General features: G+C 37.0%; 8 protein-coding genes across 8 annotated transcripts; 4 read left to right on the top strand and 4 right to left on the bottom strand.

Moving 5' to 3' along the window:
- Positions 1-388: 388 nt before the first annotated feature.
- Positions 389-3,132, top strand: L201_001482 (uncharacterized protein; the record flags this gene model as incomplete). The annotated part of the gene is made up of 8 exons (XM_066217271.1): positions 389-560; positions 627-681; positions 745-798; positions 876-1,054; positions 1,227-1,838; positions 1,909-2,750; positions 2,823-2,880; positions 2,972-3,132. The coding sequence occupies 8 exons, from the start codon at positions 389-391 to the stop codon at positions 3,130-3,132; spliced, it is 2,133 nt and encodes a 710-aa protein (XP_066073368.1).
- Positions 3,133-3,414: 282 nt separating this feature from the next.
- On the bottom strand, positions 3,415-5,109 carry L201_001481 (uncharacterized protein; the record flags this gene model as incomplete). Its single annotated transcript, XM_066217270.1, has 1 exon — positions 3,415-5,109. The coding sequence occupies one exon, from the start codon at positions 5,107-5,109 to the stop codon at positions 3,415-3,417; it is 1,695 nt and encodes a 564-aa protein (XP_066073367.1).
- Positions 5,110-6,090: 981 nt separating this feature from the next.
- On the bottom strand, positions 6,091-7,584 carry L201_001480 (uncharacterized protein; the record flags this gene model as incomplete). Its single annotated transcript, XM_066217269.1, has 2 exons — positions 6,091-6,387; positions 6,493-7,584. The coding sequence occupies 2 exons, from the start codon at positions 7,582-7,584 to the stop codon at positions 6,091-6,093; spliced, it is 1,389 nt and encodes a 462-aa protein (XP_066073366.1).
- A 506-nt stretch (positions 7,585-8,090) lies between these two features.
- L201_001479 (uncharacterized protein) lies at positions 8,091-9,328 on the bottom strand (the record flags this gene model as incomplete). The annotated part of the gene is made up of 2 exons (XM_066217268.1): positions 8,091-8,213; positions 8,288-9,328. 2 exons carry the CDS (start codon positions 9,326-9,328, stop codon positions 8,091-8,093), a joined length of 1,164 nt encoding a protein of 387 aa, XP_066073365.1.
- A 559-nt stretch (positions 9,329-9,887) lies between these two features.
- L201_001478 (uncharacterized protein) lies at positions 9,888-11,235 on the top strand (the record flags this gene model as incomplete). Its single annotated transcript, XM_066217267.1, has 2 exons — positions 9,888-10,717; positions 10,800-11,235. 2 exons carry the CDS (start codon positions 9,888-9,890, stop codon positions 11,233-11,235), a joined length of 1,266 nt encoding a protein of 421 aa, XP_066073364.1.
- An 881-nt stretch (positions 11,236-12,116) lies between these two features.
- L201_001477 (uncharacterized protein) lies at positions 12,117-12,575 on the top strand (the record flags this gene model as incomplete). Its single annotated transcript, XM_066217266.1, has 1 exon — positions 12,117-12,575. The coding sequence occupies one exon, from the start codon at positions 12,117-12,119 to the stop codon at positions 12,573-12,575; it is 459 nt and encodes a 152-aa protein (XP_066073363.1).
- Positions 12,576-12,926: 351 nt separating this feature from the next.
- On the top strand, positions 12,927-15,087 carry L201_001476 (tyrosine-tRNA ligase; the record flags this gene model as incomplete). The annotated part of the gene is made up of 7 exons (XM_066217265.1): positions 12,927-13,069; positions 13,170-13,314; positions 13,419-13,738; positions 13,877-14,291; positions 14,395-14,493; positions 14,567-14,633; positions 14,708-15,087. 7 exons carry the CDS (start codon positions 12,927-12,929, stop codon positions 15,085-15,087), a joined length of 1,569 nt encoding a protein of 522 aa, XP_066073362.1.
- Positions 15,088-15,626: 539 nt separating this feature from the next.
- L201_001475 (uncharacterized protein) lies at positions 15,627-20,416 on the bottom strand (the record flags this gene model as incomplete). The annotated part of the gene is made up of 18 exons (XM_066217264.1): positions 15,627-16,696; positions 16,776-16,837; positions 16,897-16,976; positions 17,031-17,068; positions 17,124-17,140; positions 17,212-17,310; positions 17,412-17,607; positions 17,692-17,699; positions 17,767-17,950; positions 18,020-18,036; positions 18,107-18,288; positions 18,346-18,399; positions 18,459-18,536; positions 18,597-18,695; positions 18,767-18,882; positions 18,961-18,991; positions 19,058-19,970; positions 20,055-20,416. 18 exons carry the CDS (start codon positions 20,414-20,416, stop codon positions 15,627-15,629), a joined length of 3,606 nt encoding a protein of 1,201 aa, XP_066073361.1.
- Positions 20,417-21,092: the final 676 nt, after the last annotated feature.

The following is a 21,092-nucleotide window of genomic DNA, read 5'->3' as shown; positions in this document are numbered from 1 at the left end:
TCGACCTCAGACACCAGGGGGTGGTTGACGTGTGTGTCTTTCCCGATATACCTACACCTCTCTGCTCATCTCGCTATTTTTCTTGTAAGTTATCCCTTTTTCTTCTTCTTTCCTCATTCTTTATTCCGCTAAATGATCTTACATCCTGTATCACTAGCATATATCGCCTCAGACAGACTTCATACCGTCAACCTTAATACATTTCACTCACTTTTTCAATCCACGTTGTTTCAGTCAAGGTAGCTTAAACGTCTAAACATCATTCCTGTAGGGTATACAAACTCATATTGCTATCTATTCATCTGCTTCCTTCCTAGCGATATGATCGCTTGAAGGATATACTCAAAAGTTCACTGAAACAAATCTGACATTCGATTTTCCATTCAAGATGACTAATCGATTAATCACTGATCATCTATCTAAAAAGGAGAAAAGGAAATTAATCGCTAATATCGAAGACGGGAAGAAAAGTAAGAGTAGTAAGAGAACTAGATTTATTGAACAGGTAACAGATCCAAATTTAGTTGGAACATTGAACTTGAAGACAAGGAAGAATGAGAGTGAGTGAAGTCGGATATGGCATCCTTATGAGTATGTTGTATGAGCTAATTATTATGATGTTATAGAAAATATCGAAATCACTTTGGACAGTACTTTCTGGATAGGCAGAGATCCTTCATGGTAAGCTTTGTAATTATTTGTTCATATCTAAGCTTACAAGACATAAAATGATTGGTACCACAGTGATCTAGTTATCGATGATCCTAGAGTTTCACAAAGGCATTTACGTCTTTATGCGTAAGTTACCCTAATCTTTCCTTTGACCTTGTCAGCGATTTGCACTGCTGAGACATAGTCTGTTGATGGACATATAGAGTTAGAACCACCACAGAATTATCTTTAGCTATCCTTCATGATACTTCCACTAATGGATATCTTTTGAACAAGGAAAGATGTGGACTTATTACCAAGAAAATCGGTGAAAAGGAGATCAATACCAGAAATAGAGTATTAAGAGAGGGTGATGTGATTGAAATTACTGGATATGATGGTAGTGAGCTCTTCTTGTTTTCTTCTTAAATTCCTTATATAGTTAATCTTCCTTGCCTCGTCATCTGCCATATCATTTTTCCAAAACAATACTACCTACCCCTGTTCTGCATTAGCATTGATCTCTCCGGTTTATCATAAGAAACTACAGGAATATGCTGACTACGCAAATCTAGTCTTTACGTATTCACAACATTCTCAAGCCATGGCAATGGCTCCAGCTACACAGAGTTTACCAGGCTCATTGAGACTGTTCTCATCGGCTGATCCTAGTTTAACGCTTTACAAAAGACCTTGGGTAATTCATAACTACCCATTAGGTAATGGATCATGGGGTATAGTTAATATAGGTTCACATCACAGAGCTTCAGAAATTCAAGTAGCTATAAAAACCATTAAACAAAATAAGAGAGAAAGTCAACATGTTGAGAAGATTAAATATGAAATTCAAGTTCAAAAATCGCTTGATCATCCCAATATTCTGAAATTGTTAGATTACATGATTGGAAAGAAACATCATAAAAACAGTCGTAATTCAAGGGAACACATAGAGGTAGCAGAAGAAGAAGGGGAGGAGACCAATGATGATGAAGAGGAGCATGAGAGACAGGAAGAAGAAGAAGAAGAAGGAGATAAAATACATATGATTTTGGAATTAGTCACTGGTGGTGATTTATGGAGCTACCTGGAGAAGCATCGGCAACTGAGAGAAGACGAAGTGAGATGGATTGGATGGCAAATGATTAGTGGGATTAAATATCTACATGAGAAAGGTATCGTTCACCGAGGTGAGTTATCTATCTCATGTCGCTTTCATACTAATAATTCGCTAAATCTACATACCTTTGTATGGTAAAGACGTTAAACCTGAAAATATTCTACTTAAAACGTCATGTGCATACCCAAGAATAATATTAGGTGATTTTGGATGTTCTACTAGTAAAGCTATAGTATATTCTCATTTAAGTGATGGAGGTAGTACAGAACATTCAAAACATTACAATAGACAAGGAACAACTGAATATTTCCCTTATGATTATTTGAAAGGTATGAGAGAAGAAGAAAAGAATCAGTGTTTACATGTATACAATGCTGAAAAGAAAGAAATTGGTAAAAAATGGTGGAAAGAAGAAATGGGTATGGATATGTGGGCTACAGGCATAACATTATATTTCTGTGCTGCTTATAATTTACCTTACAGAGATATTCCAGATCTTCAAGAATATCAAGCTCTTTCAGATATCATCATAACAAATACGTCTACAGCTAAATCACCTAAAAATCCAGTTTTTGGCGAGATAAATCAAGACATTTTCTTACAACCAGAAGTGGAAGAATCAATGGCTGAAGTAGATTTGCTAGTTGCAGATCCGATTTGTGATTTCCCCTCTCAAGAATCTGTCAACCTTCCCAATGATCAAGAAGATGAAAACGAGAGTGACATAGATGAAGATGATGCAGACGATAATGATAGTGATTTGGATTTATTTGATTCTCAACTTAATGATCAACTTGGTGGACTGATTCTAGAATCTCAAGCTGTAAATGAAAAGCGCGGAAGGAAAAACAGCAATTCAATCATAAATATACGAAGCGATACACCAAGTTCAAGAAGATATACGGCTGTACCTCGGAATAATTCACCTGTATCTGCAATTTCACAATACGATGATATAATACATGGAATTGAAAATTTTAAGGTGAGATGATACGAGTTTGTTTGAGTTCCGCAGAATTTTATCAGCTCATTACAGTTTAAATACACTGGCTAGGCTCTGGGTCTAGATAATTGGGGAGAAAGGTATATCTGGCCACAATGGTCAAAAGAAGGTAAGTTTCCTCATTGAGCATTCTTTTTCCCACTAATTTGTTGTCAAATAATTCTTGACTTGTTGAATTAATTATGAACTTTGATAACCAGGTAAACGATTTATCGATAAATTACTTGAATTAGATCCAGAAAAGAGAATACAATCTCATAAAGCACATGATCATTTATGGTTTAGTAAAAATGAAAAAGAATTATCCGAAATTTATGATAAAGTATTGATTAAAGGCGAAGTTATAGAATGGTTATTATGAGAAGACACTGTCACTTTTACTGCTGTACTCAAATATTCAAAACTGATGTGAACAAGTCTACACTGTGCGAAGTTATTAATTCATGAATTTCGGTTAAAAAGTTGTCCCGTAATATGCTAAGATGATTTATTCGTATATAACTTATAGAATTGACTCATATATCCATAGATTACGATAATACGTATAACTGTGCAATTTATATATGTACTCGTGTACAGTGCAAATCTGCTCCAATTCTATTTATGCATTTCATCAAGCCCAATTCTTCACTCAGCAATACAATCAACTTCCTGATATCTCATTAATATCTATAAAAGATGTAACTTTCAAAGCTCGTTCACCAACAGATCTAGCTACTCCACGTCCATTTTTAGGTTGACCATATTCGTCCAAATCTAAACCAAATATAAGATGTTTGACTAAGTATCCAATTTGATTATGATTCGAAATAGCAATTTGGATTGGTGGAATTTTAAAATTTCTTCTACCTGTATCTTCCAAAAAATCAAATATAATCTTAGAGTATCTCTTTTGAATTCGCTTTTCGGTGCTGTCATGTTGATGCTGATCCTGAGTTGCACACCCGGTAGATGATGTTGATGATGGTGAGTATGAAGAAATTATAATCAGGATTTCTAATGCTGGTGGAGGATATTCGATTGGTGGTATATATATCTCGTCACCATCATTTTCATCTTCTTCTTCTTCTTGAGGTTGATGTTGATGTTGTTGTTGATGACCATCTACAAGTATTTTTTGGCAGCTTGAAGATATTGTATCAAAAGGTACTTTAACATCCAAAATTAATTCTTCCAATACGAATTCAGATGATAAACCTTGTAAACTACTTCTTAACCATTGTTTTGTTTCTATTTCTATTGACCTGTTTTGATAATTCCTATCGTGATTTTGATTTTGATTTTGATTCTTATTTGTGTTTAAATTTGGTTTAAACATAAATAAAGGTTTTATTTCAATTATCAATGTTTTAATTTGAAAAGGTATACAACAAATTGGAAGTTGTTTGCAAATAGGTTGATTTGAATGTGAATCAATTAAATATTTCATTAATTCCCATTTTATTGATAATGTTTTAACATTGTTTAATGGCCATTGGTACAATCTTTCTTCTCCTTCTCCTTCTCCTTCCTTATTCAAGTGAGTTGAAATTTCATGTGATAAATTATTATTATTATTATTGTTTGTATCAGAATTTACACCTGCACCTGAAAAAATAGGTGAATAAGATAAATATTCCATATGAAATTGACAAATTATACTTAAACTTTCTGCATCTTCCAGCTCAACACTATTTATCAAATTTAAAGCATTTAATTTTCTTGTGAGCGGTATTGATTGACCAACGGAATTTCTTTCTGGATCCCAAGTCCTCCTAGTACTGTTATTATTATTATTACCATTGGAATTGTTGCTCGAGAGTTTTATTCGTTTATCATAGTGATGATGGCTACTATTTGATAATCTTCTACTATATCCTCTTTCTGAAGTTGACCTTGAACTCAATGGAGTTAAATCATCTAACATACTAAAATCTTTCAAACCACCAATATTCGAAGTCGAGCTTGATGATCTTGAATAACCTCTTCCGGAAGTTGATTTAGAGCCAAAACCATTTCTAGATTTTGTTTGATTTATAGGTATAGGTGAATAACCATAAAACAGTTTCATAGTATTATACTTATTTAACTTTATTTTCGTATATACTTTAGGTAATAATTCATTATACAAATCCCGTGAAACAGGTAATAAGATTTGAGGATGTAGGATTTTGATGTAAGATAGGATTAAAGGATGTAATTCGTGTAAATCGGAAAATTGGATTGGGTTACCAGGTCTTCGAATATAAGGTTTTGTAGCAGGATGGTTTTGAGGTGATTTCCCACTTGAAGATGCAGAAGATGAGGATGAGGATGGTGAGGGCGATTTTTGAGATGTTGAGGAGTGTTTGATGCTCATTGTTTTTATGGTTGGATGATAGGTGGTGGTTGTTATGGTCTATATATATGCCTCTATTGGCTCGAGGAAATGTTGGGTTATCAAGTGGTAGTCGGTTCAAGGTAATTAAGATGATGGTAAAATACTGATGTGTTGGACATTATTATCGAACATATTTCTCCAATCTTTTTGGGTTTAGAATTGCATTGAACTGTTTTCAGAACATGATCCATTACAGTACTTCGGTCCAAGTGGAGTTTTAGAGTCTGTCGAACGAGCTCGTTTGATCAACTCATAATTTTCGTACGTTTCCGTAAATTTCGTTTATTTTCATATAACAGCAATGCAGATCAAATTATAATTATCGCATAAATCCTAATTATCGCATTACATTGCATTCCTTTAATCTTGTCCCGAAATATTCCCTCCTTCTTCATGTACTGGTACTGTATTAAGGCAATCTTGTCATCTGTACAATAAAAGCTTTTTTAACCTGTTTCTCCGACGTTTCTGGAATCAACTAAAGATGACGCCTTATTTAGTCGGCAATGGCGCTGATCACTTGGGTATGTAAGTGCTTCTTGGTATAGATTCAGTATAGTCGTACCTCGCTTGAGGTTTAGATGATGCAATATCACCATTCTCCATTATAATCTCGAATGAATGGTAAGCTACTGTGATGTATATTATTTGGTACAGTACAAATGCTGTAAAGATTAGCATTTATCACGCCACCGAAAAATACGCAAATACGCAAATACGCAAATACCAAAATCATTCGGGTCGATCGGTCAAAAGTTACCGGCGGAATCTGGCGATGTTAGCTATTCGTTCGGAAGCTTGGAAACTGGGAAGCTACAAGAAAGCTTTACAAGCTGTTAAACTTGAGAAATGCATGAATTGTATCTTTTGTTTACATTTATACTTGTTACTTACTTGCTGGTCGTTATCTTTACTATCTATAGTGAATATCAAAGTCAGATCAATATCCGATACTACTTGTTACCAATCATCTTCTCCTCGTTTCGCATTCTTCCTATTGGAAGCTTTATTGACTTTTCTTGAATCGATATATTCCATCCGATCTGTCTCATCATAAACTTGACCATAGCCATCTGAGGCGTAATCGTCATCGTCATCAGAATAGTAACGCGAGATACTATTCTCGGAAGATTCATCTGGGGATTGGGGTGCATCGTTCTGGCGATCATCATCTTGGTTTTCGTCAGCATCATCCTCATCTGTGTTGTTCACAACAATGTCGTTATCAAACAAACCGAAGCCTATACTGTCATCGCTCTATAAAAGAAAAAAACATGTATCAGTATCAGTACATTCGCATTTTCCTTTAGTGAGGGGTGAGGAAGGATAACTTGCTAAGGAAATTGAGGATAATCTAGCTACAGAACCTAAGTCTTTCATCCATTCAGCCTCATTGATAAACACATTATCTGCAAGAATATCTCTGTACCAATCTCCTATATGTGGCACTTCGTCCGCATCTTCATCATCATCTTCCTCGGTGACGACCAATTCGAGTTCTTTTCTGAAATCTTGCAGATTAGGCACCACAATGGTTATGCCTTTCAACGCCACTCCATACCAGTAGAAATCTAACCACAATGTACTGATTGTCTCCCTTGTGGTATGATCTGAAGTGGGTGGCAGAATAATCAGTGTATATGGCGTATTCAGTTTTGGTATGTTGATGTCACGATGTGAATATTGTAGCAGCCGAATTGTGGTATTAAGTTTATTGGGTTGACCTTCATGGTGTTTGGAATGATTTGCTGTAACCAAATGTTCTATCATCTCGTCCAATAATCTGGAATTAACGTCTTCGATCATGTCAAACACTACTGTTTGTGTATTCAGTTGTGCTTCGAAGAACTTGCAGAATCTAGCATTGAGGTTAGCTTCGGGAGAGGTGGTACCCTCTGTCTGATCGAAAATATCTTGATCGAACCGGTTGAGAATCCATGGTCCTAGCTGTAGGACTTGAAGATTGGTGAATATGGCCGATACCTTGCTTTCAAAGCGTTCTTTGCCACCTTCTGTGATCTGAGGTCTAAATACATTCAGAGAATCTATCAGACTAACATAATCGAAGAGATCTAACATTAACATAGTTGTTTCTTTACTTCTTAAGTGTAAAGTACGGGTATATTGAAGATGGTGGATATTCTTGTTGATATAATCGAAATTATTTCTTTGGAATGGATTTCTGTTACCTGTCTTACTAAGAACTATATGTTCAAACATCTTGGGAATAGTCGATTCGTGAAGTTTACGTGACAATCGGACCATCTTAGCTGGGACCATGTCTTGAAGATATTCGATCACCAAATGGTGGACTTCTGATAATTTGGCGAAAGCTTGTACAGTTATTAATGGTTCTTGGTCTGAATTGGATGTACGAGAGCGAGAAATAGCATGTCTAACTCCATCGATATATGAATTCAGAGGTGAGTCGGAAGTGGGTCCTGGAATGGGCATCTTGAGTGACGGTAAAGAGTTATCGACAGTATATTCCTTACTATACAGAAATAAGAATGTCAATTTAAAATAAGAGAAAAGAAAACAGTAAGAAGAAAGAAGAGAAAGATAACAATGATTGAATCATAATTACGGAAACTAACGATCGATGGGGCAGCCGAACGATTCCATGAGAAGTGATTGATGGATACTGTGTGTGTGTGTGTGTTTTGTGTGCATTTGATGGGAATCCAAAGGTAGTACGTCCATGTATAACTATCCTTTGGAATGATCATCTTGGCATCTCTAAGCTGAATTCACGGCATACTGTACAGTATACATGAGCTGGATCGTACTCCTGAGACTGCTAATGAGGCGCATACAGTACATGATTTCAATTGCATGAACCTGAAGAAACTACGAGTTATATATATGAACAAGAATCCATCTCGTTAACGAGAAGCGACATCAAGTGTTTTTGAAACTTGGAACTATAAGGTCAATATTGCCATAGTTATTCAGATTAATTATTCGGAACCGTAAAATGAATCATAATCGCATGAATGACCATAATAGTCATCATCGTAGCTATCGTAGCCCTCTGAGTCGAAATCGTTTGCACTATTGTCGCCCGCAGAGGTTTTAGCAACCTAGAATCATAACGTATCGTTAGAAGTTCTATCAAACTGACGGATTATATCAGAGCTTCGAAACCTCTACTTACTGGATCGCCTACTGGTAGGATGTAACGGCAGAACCATTCATCTTTTTCAATAAGTGATTCTGCTATAGCAATTTTTTGACACCAATCTTGACAAGAAACCCTTCGATCGCCCAGTAGTATTCCTGAGTTGGATACAGCTATTTTCATACCTTTGGGAAAATGTCGTTGTAACTCATAGGAAATGAATAAGTCTTCTCGATTGTTCCATAAAATCTCTAATACTCTGCTCATGGGGGCAAGTCTGATAAGTTGATTGGCTTCATCTAACTCTAAAAGCACCAAGGTATATGGAGTGTCCAATCTGGTTATACGAGGTAAGTGCTCTATATCTGCTGAGTGGCGGATGATTAGTGTAGGTGTTACCGTTTCGGGAACTTGATTTTTGTTAAAGAGCTGTACAGTTTCATCGATTAACTCTTGGTTATCTTGTTTCTCCCTGCGATCCACGAGTATCTTCTGTGTTTTACATTGATGCTTGAAGAAGTTGATTAGAGAAGGTTTAAAACCATGTGCTTTATGAAATAGAACAAAAAATTCCATATCGTCTCCCATTCCTTGAAATAGCAGAGGAAAGTAAATGTGTAAATACTGCAAATTAGGGAAGAGGGTTACTGATAGAGGTTCTTCAGGCGAATCATCGAGAGTGTATACGCGCTTGGGAGGACGTTGAGCTTGATCCAAGATCTCCAACATCGCGGCTACCGATTTCCAGTGAAGTAAATGTAAGGTTCGGGTTTGTTGAAATCGATGAAGATTTTTTCTGACGTAGTCTTCATGACCTCGTCGATAGGTGAAGGGACTCTTGCCCAAACCAATGATTATATGCCAGAATAATGAATTTAATGTTGATTCACTGATAGCACGAGATAATCTGACTATCTTTGAGGGTATCATATATTGAAGATGTTCCAATATGACTCGATGTACAGGAAGAAGTTTGTTGAAAGCTTCAGGTGTAATATCATTTGTCATCGGGCTTGATGGTTCAACGTTGCTTATCGATAATCTAGCGAGTGCTGCTGCTGTAAGTTGATGCGACATGATACGGATCTGAGTTATCTGCTGCTTCATAGAAGAGAAGAATTCATGTATGTATAAAATGTTGTGGAGGTAGATTGAATTTTCATATCGCGGTTTATCATCTTTATACTTAATTCATGCAGCTCGTATAACAACATAAAAAGATAAACATGAAGAAACGAAAAGGGGAACATGGTGAAAGAAAAGACAGACAAATTGAGTCAATTTAGAGTTGTTGATGGTAAAGATACCTCGCACGGACTAGCATACACACACACACACACACACACACACACACACACACACACTTGCAAAGGATGACATATTCAACAACAACTGATTTACAGAAGCACGTGCACACACAAATGATCTCATTCACAAATCAGTGAAATCCACAGAGGTTGACTGTACACTTGAGTAGAATACGTACTATTCTTCAATACAATTGAACACATCCTTACCTGAATTAATAAATAAGTTTGATCATTCTACATCGACTGATATTCATAACTTCCTTTCTTCATTCTCTCGATCATTTCAACTTTCTTCTCATCATTCTACTCAGCTTTAATATCACAAAATGCCACCTCGTCCATCTCGACAACAGCGACAAGAAGTAACTCGACTATCAACCAATCTAGGGAAATTACCTTCGGAAATAATCCACCATATAATCGATATCATAAAAGATGAATATGATGTTCCCACTTTACTCTCCCTTATCAGGACCAATCGTAAACTCTACCACCTCTGTGTTCCAGCCTTATATGAAGACGTTGTCCTTACCGAGAAGGATTGTCCCAGGTTCTTTTATGGTTTAGGACCCTCATATCATGGTTCATCAATTCCTCGACGAAAACCCAAAAAGAAAGACGACAAAAATTCTTTTTCCCGAAAATACAATCTCCTTCAATCGGTTACGTCACTTGTTATTCTTGATGCTGCTTGTCTCGCAGTCATCGTCAACATTATTCATGGATTGTGGGCTAAAAACGAAAATGACGATGGAATAGAGATGGAATTGTTTGATAGCTTGATTTACCTCACCATCGGTTCAATGGTAGTATGCGAAGTAGAAGATGATTTAGAGCGATGGAATAGCACCTTGAAAGCCTTCTGTACCCTCGTTCCGGCAATGAGTATATGTTTCAACACCGTCGATCATACCTGGCAAAACGAAGCGAACCAAATAATGGTAGAAGCTTTCCGATACTCTTATCCAAAGACGCTCACAATGCATATTCACCATCTCGAAGGTATCAATCTTGATAAACTTGGTATCGAGAATATAGTAATTTATTTCCGTCGTCGAGAGGAATTTTATGATGATCGTTGTTACGATTATAGTGATTTTCAAGAAGACTCTATGATCCGATTTATCTATCGTCATTTTAAACCCAGGCATCCATCGTAAGCCTATTGACAATCATATGTAGCTTTGACATAGAGTTCTTATTGATTCTAATGTTGCTTCATGATGGTATAATAACAGGTTCATAGGATTGGATTCCGATATCAAAAAGATCATTTTTCATAACGTCAGCTTCTGCCAACAAAGCAGAAGATTTCTCGAGTCTAAGGACACGGAATGGCTCAACGATCATAAAATCACAGAACAACATCCTGGATATGGCAAACTTCCGGAAACACCTTCAGATTCGGCCGACACACAAATCTCAACTTATCCCGCGCAAGTGAACAATGTTTTCAATAGATCAACAGGTAATAAATCACGACTTTCACATATGCCGCCCTGGATTATCGACTCTTTTGACAAACCAAAAGTCGCTTTAGCGGCTGCGGACAAGTTAGAATTTTGGCCTTATGACCAAGACGTATGTGAAACATGTGGGATGAGTTCCGGGCGAATACCGTCTTCCTCATCACCTTCCCCAACAAGTTCAATTTATACAGTATATGATTTTTAGCAATGGAGGTCTTAGCCATCTGTGATATCCCGCTCGTCCTATAGGTATGTGGTGCTACATCCTCCTTTATATCTTTACAACAGTATGTATTGTATATGGCATATGATTAGTTATGTCGAGATAAGCGTGCGTTATCATAAATATTGAAACACACTGATAAAAGACGTAGAATACAAATCAGTATGCTGATGGGCTCTTCACACTGATGACTTTGACTGGCTCGGAATATTGGATTTATAGCAATCAACCTCGTCCACACAGATTAGACCTATCTGTAAAAACCTCGTCAATGACATCACTGCTTAAGAAGACTGTTTGGAATATCGATACTCTCTGACGAAGGAAGGTCCATTCCTTTCATTCCGTATCTCCCTTGACATACTTTGTATCTTCGATGTATTCTCTTTTGATCAATTTTCATCAAAACGTTGAAAGCTTACCATTTGGTCGTTCCAAGTGACTTATTTTCCCTCTTCACCTACACTCTCTCTCGGGCCTACTAGGTTGTATGTCACCACCACCTGCTCTGATATCTCTTGAACACCTCCTTTGTTAAGTATGTTTTGTACATATCGCCAAAGACGTCATTTGCCTTGTCTACGTGACATGCTTGAAAATTGTATCATTCCTTCCGTTGTAAAAACCTGTAGTCGTCCTTTGATACAGGAAGCCGATTCTTACGCCACAAATAACACCCTATTTGGTAATTTTTTGGAGTTCTGCTTGAAATACTGTCTGCAAAATGCTTATATAAATGACCTTCAGTAAGAAACACCTATACATCAGCTTCCTACTCCGACCACCTGACTATCTCGATTCATATTAATTCTGTCTAAACCAAAACTTCCTTCGTTTTATCAAAAATCAACGACTTGAACAAAATGACCGAACCTTCTTCCTCTCCTTCCAAACGATCCAAAACTTCTCGATTCACCGGCCTACTCAAGAAACATAAGAATCTATCACTTGATACCACCATAACGAGGAGTCCCGACAGCCAAGGAACTGCTAGGTTGTTCTCACGAATAGATGCCCAAACAAGCTCCGAGAAGGGGAATGAGATCAATTTCAACGATCCTGAACTAGCCTGTATCCCTGGTGCCGAAACTGACCCATCTCAAATTGAACGTCTTCATTCTGACTATACATCAGGCTTGGAATTTGAAGTCGAAACTCTTAGAGAACGTGTAAAACTCCTCAGAGCGCAGAAAAGGAAAGATGATGAAACTATCCAATCCCTTCAATCAGACTTATCTGAAGCTGCTAGTACGATTGAAGAGCTGCTGAAGTATAATATTTCGAGAAGCACTCAACATACAGTTGATACAGATACAAAATGATTCCCAGTAGCAAATCTCGTTCTGTTTTGGCTCGTTTCATAGAGAAGAACCATTGATAGTGTTTGCATGCATAATCAAATTTCATTTTGCTATCATTGAATCGACCTTGACGTTTTGGTGTGCCATTATTTGGACCAGTGCTAAGAATAAGTGATGATGTCATCATAATTTGATTCGACTGTTTTTGCCGAAGGATGAAATGTTTAAGATGCTACCTAGGTAATGTTCAGAATAATCGAAATAAGTTCGTAATATATTACAGAAATCATCTTGAGCTTCATAGATTTGATTCAAGTATACCGGAAATACATACTGCGAATGACAATATAGCATAACCTGCACCGTACCAAAATGCCGAATCCCTTCTTATCATCTTTACGTCGACCCTGTCATGCTCGACAGGTAAATAAATTGCTTCGACAATATATTCAAACACAGTCTAAATCAGTCATACAGGAATTGGAAGAAAGAGGATTCGTTGCTGCTTTGACGAGGTGAGCTCCATACTTCCTGATCTCGCTCCATCAATACGATAGACAGCTGTTTTGGACATACCGTATGTATTCTGACTCATTACTGTTACTCACGGAATAGTCCGAAATTACACCAACATGTCGAAAACCCAACAACGATATATTCAGGTGTAGATCCATCAGCATCTTCATTACATGTTGGAAATTTATTACCTTTATTGGGCTTATTACACTTTCAATCTAAAGGACATCAATCGATATGTCTAGTGAGTTATCATATCCTTCCGATAATCATATATCCTTTTTTTTCAAGTTGGAAAGAGGATGTGACAAAGATTTTCTAGCTAATATCAGGATTATATATATTTAGATTGGAGGTGCAACAGGATCAATAGGTGATCCATCTGGTCGATCAACAGAAAGAAAAGCTTTAACTGAAGAAGAATTAGCAGTAAACGTAAGAGGGATAACGAATCAAGTACATCGATTTTTTGAAACTGGTTCATCATATTTACAAAAAAGAGGAATCGAAATTATAAATCAAAATAAAAATAAAGATCAAAATAACGAAAAGGAATTAGGTATCAAAGTTGTAAATAACTATGAATGGACTAAAAATGTTTCATTATTAGATTTTTTAAGAGGTCCAGGTAAATTATCAAGAGTTGGTGTTATGCTTTCAAGAGATAGGTAAGTTATTTATTTCATGAATATAATTTTACTAGTTATCGAAGACCGGAGAAGTATCCCTCCATTTCGAATTGACCTGCATCACAATGATTTGTCATTAGCTAACGCAATCTTGTTGACCTTTTCATGGTTGCATAGTGTCAAAAATCGACTTACATCGGATTCAGGAATATCATTTACAGAATTTACTTATCAACTATTACAAGCATATGATTTTTCACATTTGTTCAAGGAATTTGGATGTAAAATACAATTAGGTGGTTCAGATCAATGGGGAAATATAGTTTCTGGAATTGATTTGATAAAGAGGACTCATTCGAAAGATCAAAATCAAAATCAAAATCAAATCGAAAGTATAAGTACAGAAAAGATAACCGAACAGAATACCAAACAAGTTGAAGAAGAAAAGGAAACTGCAGAAGAATTGGATGTAGAAGCTTATGGTATAACTATACCTTTATTGACTACAAGTACAGGTGAAAAATTCGGTAAATCTGCTGGTAATGCTGTTTGGTTAGATGAAAGAAGGACTAGTCCTGCCGAGTTTTATCAGGTAAGCTTTTATGTAGCCTTAAGCTGGTCTACGTTATCATGTGCCAACTCGAATGGATTTTGCATGGCGTGAGAAGCTGATGTCAATATGGTTTGTGATACAGTTCTTTCTGAGAACTACAGATGAAGATGTTGCAAAATATCTAAAATTATTCACTTTCCTTCCTATCGAGCAAATTGAGAGTATTATGGCTGAGCACGAGGTGAGTCTGGACGATGCCGTTCGAGGATTTACAATTAAGATACGTCAAATTGCAATGCTGATACTTCCAACAGAAATCGAGATCATTAAGAAAACCCCAGAGGCTGTTAGCTTCTGAAGTAACAGAATTAGTGCATGGCGGTAAGTTTCAAGTTTTTGGTCGGGAATTTGGTTTTTTGCGATATCTGACGTATTTGATATATATTGTTTTTCAGATGATGGATTATCAAGAGCATTATTAGCTACTGAAATTTTGTTTCCATCTCCATCTTCTTCTTCGTCGAAAGATAATAAAAAGACTACAATATCAACTGAAAAAGTTTTATATGCTTTCCAAAATGATTCTAGACTTTATAAAATCCCATTTTCAAAAATTAAAAATAAACCAATATCAAAAATTTTAGTTGAATTTGGTTTATGTAAATCAAGATCAGAATCATCAAAATTCATTTCACAAAGATCAATTTTTATAAATAATCAAAAGATTACTGATCCACGTATAGAGATTACAAGGACTAGTTTAATTAATAATGGTGATTTAGCTTTTTTAAGAATTGGGAATAAAAAACATTTGATTTTTAATATTGTTGATTAAGAAATATTAGACTTATTTGAATTATCAGAATATTTCGAGGATAATTACGAGAGAGAAAAAGAGGAAATGAAGCATATGAATAATCAACAAATGTTTTAGGCATATATCCAGTGGATAGTGGATAAAATCCTAGACTAATGATATAAGTATAATGAATGGTCGATAAAGACTAGAGAAGTATCTGTTATGGGTGGAATTGTAAAGGTATATTAACTGATCCTTCGTTCGCATTACCAGTAACTATTCAGTCAGTATAAAATAGATTATCATAAACTAGTAGTTTTTAACAAATAACGATTATAATGCATTTTAACGACTTAACACCCCTCTCTATATATATTATACTTTATCTCTTGATATGGTAGATATGAGTTATTGATACAGGAAATACAAATACGACATTGCAATCATTGAAATCAAGTAGACAGACAGATTTTGGTCTAACAGAAAAGCATAACAAGCTATAGTTTCACCAGAACTCATAAACAAGCTTATAACCGAGACAACACATCTAGCAATAACAATAAACACAATAACTTCTAAGCCATCCATCCATGACTACTCCAACCTTGTTGAGTGTTATTCGGCGTACCAAAAGTACCAAAACCTGTATTTTGGCTACTATGGGAATCTGGTCCAGCTTGATGTGGTGGAGGTTGACCGCCGGAATACTGTTGTTGTTGTTGTTGTTGTTGGTGGTGGTTATGTTCTGGATTTTGACGTTGGATAGGTGTACTAGAAGAAGTTGTAGTTTGATTTTGCTGATTCTGCGTTGAAGAATTCGCTGAAGAAGAAGAAGCATCCCAACCGAAACCGAAAACTCGAGATAAGAAATCATCTGGTGCTTGTGGTACGGCAGCTGAACCTACAGGTTGAGTCATTGTCGAAGGATTATTTTGTGATGGGAAATAATTTGATAACATTGATTGTACAGCTGGATCTAGATTGTTAGGTTGCTGTTGAATTCCCATATTTCTACCTGATCCATCTCCAGATATTCCACTGTTTGTGTTATTTTGGTTGGTGAAGCTTGACATCATATCAAATGAAGGGAAAGATGAATATTGATCCATGAGCGGATAATTGAAAGAACCATTATTACTACTATTCATTCCTCCCATCAAGTTACCATATCCGCTGTTCTGCTGCTGTTGCTGTTGTTGCTGTATTTGGTTTTGATTCTGTGGATGGCTACTATTGACATTCCCATCGATAGAAGGTTGATGTGAAGGTGGTTGTAGAGTATTAGAATTATTCGCACCACCAGCGGTAGGTGTAGGCGTAGTCGCATTGGTGATAGTAGGCTGAACGGGATTAAATGGCATTGGATAAGCATCAAATACGGGTCTTTCACTTTCTTTCATTTCACCTGAGGTTCTAGGCTGCTTATCATCACTGTGTTGTGGAGATTGTGACACATGTCTGATCATATCAGGCGTAGTTGAGGTCATCGATGTATTAGGTGAATCAGCTTCTAATTGAGCTTGTCTGATCAACTTTTTGACTGCTCTTTGTAATCCACCTGATTCCGTTTCGTCATCGACATCATCATGTTCTTTACGTTTACCTAACGATGATCCGGGTGTCTGTCGTCGATCTTCAACTTCCGCTATGAGAGTAATAAATGGTGATCTATTAGCTACCTTTTCAAGTTTGGCAGATGCTCTTCCACATAGAAATATGCTCACCCAATAATAGGTCCATAACCCGAACAGCGGCTCTAGCAGGATGAGAGACATCCATGATACCCCTGTATAGCAGAATTTCAGCTCAATAGTGAAACTCACTGAACAGCGAACAATCACTCACCTCATCTGGTCTAAAGCGCCCTTTACTTCCGAGATCTTATCATCAGTGTCCCGAGAATACATCTGTCTTCTTGGCGTTCGCTATGAGGGTTTGATCAGTATGAAAATCGAGGGAGAATGAAAAGCTGAACTTACCAAAAGATCGATGATGACTACCAATCCAGATACAGATACTACAGGAGATCATGTCAGCGTCAATGAAATCGAAAATCCTGATGTTCAGCTCACCATAGAAGAGCGGTAACCTGAAACACGGTTGAAAACAAATTAGCCTAGTGTGCTAGGATGAACATGCTTGTAGTATATTTAGACTCACCACCACTTCTCCAAGAATGAAGCAGTTCCATCAGCATCCGACATCATCCTCAAACTTGCTCTAGCAGCTCGAATACATTGTTCTTTCGAGTAAGCGAATCTATATTAAGGGCTTGACTGTCAGCATACACTGCTTCAATGAATACGAAGTACGTGTTCATCTCGGAAAATAAGATGAACCGGGGAAACGAGAGTACTAACCTTTCATCCTCGTAACCTCTAGATAACCAAGGTCTATGTAATCTTAACATTCTAGAATGAATAGCTAAATTGAGCATGATCTTCTCATAGTATTGTACTAGAGCTTTCGGATCTTGTGAAGGTGGTCCTTTCGTACTTGAATCAGGTTGGAAGAACGATGGCAGTTCCATCATTGCCTTTCGTAATTCTCCATCAACTGTAAATCACGAAAACCATGATCAGTATATCGGGTCTGCTACACATGTCCGTGAATATAAATGATTGGAGAAGGACAACATACCACTCAAACTGCATATACAAAGTCAAGTCAGCAAGGTGGATTAATTGCGCAATCAAACGGTGGTACCGAACTCACATGAATGAATACGGTGGATGATGATTATTGTTAGCTTGCCAAATTTGCCTTTGAGTGATCTCGGCGAATTTCAACCTGGCAAGCTGGAATGACATCCCTGTTCTAACCGAAATAGGTTGAGGTTTGAATGGTCGGTCATCTATTATATCCTCATCCTCGATATTTGCCGGAAGAGCAGTTTTGACTAAATTGGCAGCATGGCGTTATCAGTAAACATGCATATCGAGTACTCGTTCAATGGGGACGAGCTCACTTTGATCAGGCTGAATACTGTTATTCATGGCATACTCGATTAACATGACTACTTTCTAGGTGAAGTATAGATAACCAAAAAGCTTACCTGCAAGAAAAATTATAACTGGGAGCCAATTGCCAATCTAAAAATACCAAATTCCACCAAATTCTTCTTCCTACTTCTCTTTGAATAAGACTTTCCCATCTACCGGTCCACATAGGTAACGGCTTTCCATCAACTGCTTGTTGTTCTGCTCCTAATCTTGATAGACCTAAACCTTGCGCCATCTACCAGAAACGCCGTAATTAGCAAAACTGATTCGTATATAGTATGATGGAACTCACTTTGATAGCTGCCCCTAATAATGCCCAAGCTGCGTCTGCTCTGTCTCGGTTATTCTGCGAATTAATGCGCATGATTTAAGCCATTGATCCAGTACCACAGCCAATGAACTTACCATAAAGACTCCTAACAGGATGATGCATTGCAAGGCTTCCATAGTATGACTACCGACGAAATCGGCTGCCCATAAAGCCTATGATAGGAAATATCAAAATCTATACCCTGCAATGAGATCGGTACATAATACACTCACACTTCGAGCAGCATTGAACCAAATATCAGGCAAAGTATGAGCTTCATCCAAAGTGAAATGTTTACTAATCTCGGATTGATCCATAAACTGAAGACCCAGCTAATGTACAAAAATAGGGTAAGCCATAGGGAGATTATATCATGAATGAGTGCGAAAAGGCGATAACTTACTGTACAGACCGTTAAATATAAACCCAAGAATGGCAATGCAATATCATGTGCGACTCGTTCTGGAGGAAGACACCATAGGTCGTTACATTGTCGTAAAAATGTGGGTACATGCATACCTAGATGATGCGAAAAATGGATCAGCCAGATGTATATCTGAGGGTGAGTAATGATAACAAAGGGAATCCTCAACTTACATCGATGTAACCAATCAACCTTCTCGAGATACTGTGATTTATGCCAATTGCGAAATTAGTCACTATTTCAAGATAACATGGGATCAACTTAACTCACTACTTTCACCAGTACTTCTCCTCTTTCTCGTGAAGGTAATAACCTAGTCAAAGCAATTATAGCTACATCTGTTTTCCTATAAAATAAATCGAAAATATCTGTTGGACCTAATAATTCCAACAATTGATCTATTTTTTGAGCTCTTTCTTCTAAGCTCAATTTTGATAATCCAGCACCACCACCAACATTAAAGTTCGACGGTTGACCGTCTGGTGTCGTATTCTCGTGAGTCTGATTATTATCATTTCTATGCAAACTAGACAATCTTCTCATACCTAAAACGTTATTGCTATTTATGCTTGATTCGTAGTTACCTATCGGAGGTAAATTTAAAGTACCTGAGAAAGTTGGTGAAGAAGACGAATGTAATGGTGGTAATTGTTGCGGGACGATCGATTTTGCTAAATGGTAATCATTATTTGGTGCAGGTCTTGACACAGAAGATAGTCTTGATCCAAAATGTGGCATTGAATGTGATCCATCTGCTCTGGATCTACCAAATGCTAAATGTTCTAAAGTTAATGCTGCACCTTCTGTATCATCAACAGTTTCTTCCTCAGCTAATAATGCTTGTTGTGAACCTGCACCTCCATTTGAGCTATTATTATTGTTTCCACCTGTAGTTGAAGAATTTGATCGTTTGACATTTGATTTCTTGGAGGGGTTCAATGGTGGAACCGATGATCCACCTTCACCTTCTCTAAGTATATTCAAGAAATGATCTAAATCTGATACTCGTAAAGCACCATTTTTCACCAATGAAGCTTCTAAAGCATCTAATCGATGTGCTATTGCAGCTAATTCAGATGTAGTAGCAAAGTTGTTTGGTGAAGCAACTACATTCTTTTCTGCCATACCTACTTCATGACAACGTGATTGATCATTTCTTAATATACATGGACCGCACGGGAACCTAAGAAGGTAAAAGTATTAGCTTGTTGTGTTTTACGATCTAATGAGGAAACAAGGTAGCTGAATATGAACTTGGTATACTTACTTCTTATCGCACTTTATTTTCCTTCTTCTGCACTCAGAACAACTTTGAACGACTCTTCTTCTAGTTGCATGTGGTTTTCTTTCTTTTTTACCTGTTGTACCTTTCTCATTCGCTGCTGCAGATGGACTAGGTAAATTAGTCAGGTTATCATCTAATTCATCTTCTTCGTCTGAAGCTGCTATGCTATCTTGATGATCGGGAGGCGTTACGTTATGTACGTGGGAGTTTGACGATGATGTTGGTGAATGTTGATGATGATGGTGTTCATCCTTCAAATGTAGGAGCTGTGGAAATGGTGGTAAATGAGTTACAGATCTTGGTAAAGGAGGATACATCGATGGAGGGGGTCTTGAAGATGGCATCCTTGTTGATCAACAATCTTCTCCCTTCAAAAGGAAGAGTCCGTTTCAAAGGAGCTGAGTGGATATATGATGAGGTTGTAAAAGGATATGACAAGATTATGCAAGTCAAATGAAAATCAATGAGAAATACAAAGAATGATGTTCTACTATCATGATTATTGAGTGTTTATATATAACCGGACAGTGCCGTTGTGCCGAAAGGAGGTATTATATTTAGTCAAGATTAATTCAATCAAATTTGTTTGTATGTAGCTTCGCCCGTGCCTGATGAGTCGATAATTAAAGCTAAAAGCTAGAAGGGTTCCCCTCTGATTGCTTCGTCAACTTTTTGGATCACACTTATACTTATACTTTCATCTGACTGTATTTATAGATACAAGCATTATTATTTGTCAAAATATATGAATATTGCTTCTTGAGCGCTCGATTCGCGAGATGAGTCAGCTTTCACATGACTCTGCTGTCAACAATCAACGTAAAGTATAAATAGACATAGACTTAACATGCTAAACCTGTCATGCAATCCCAGGAACTGTTTTTACAATCGAAAGCCTCATATTGTTGTGGTGGTCAAATTTTTACTCAAATCGTGATCAAGTTTCTATCTTATCTTGCCTAAACTTGTCCAATGATACATCTTCCAATCGTCATCAAAACCAAGGACGGGCAATCAAGT

This window comes from Kwoniella dendrophila, chromosome 2 (assembly GCF_036810415.1).
Source record: "Kwoniella dendrophila CBS 6074 chromosome 2, complete sequence".
Taxonomy (NCBI): Eukaryota; Fungi; Basidiomycota; class Tremellomycetes; order Tremellales; family Cryptococcaceae; genus Kwoniella; species Kwoniella dendrophila.
The sequence above is the reverse complement of the archived record's forward strand: the minus strand, read 5'-3'. Positions and strand labels throughout refer to the sequence as shown.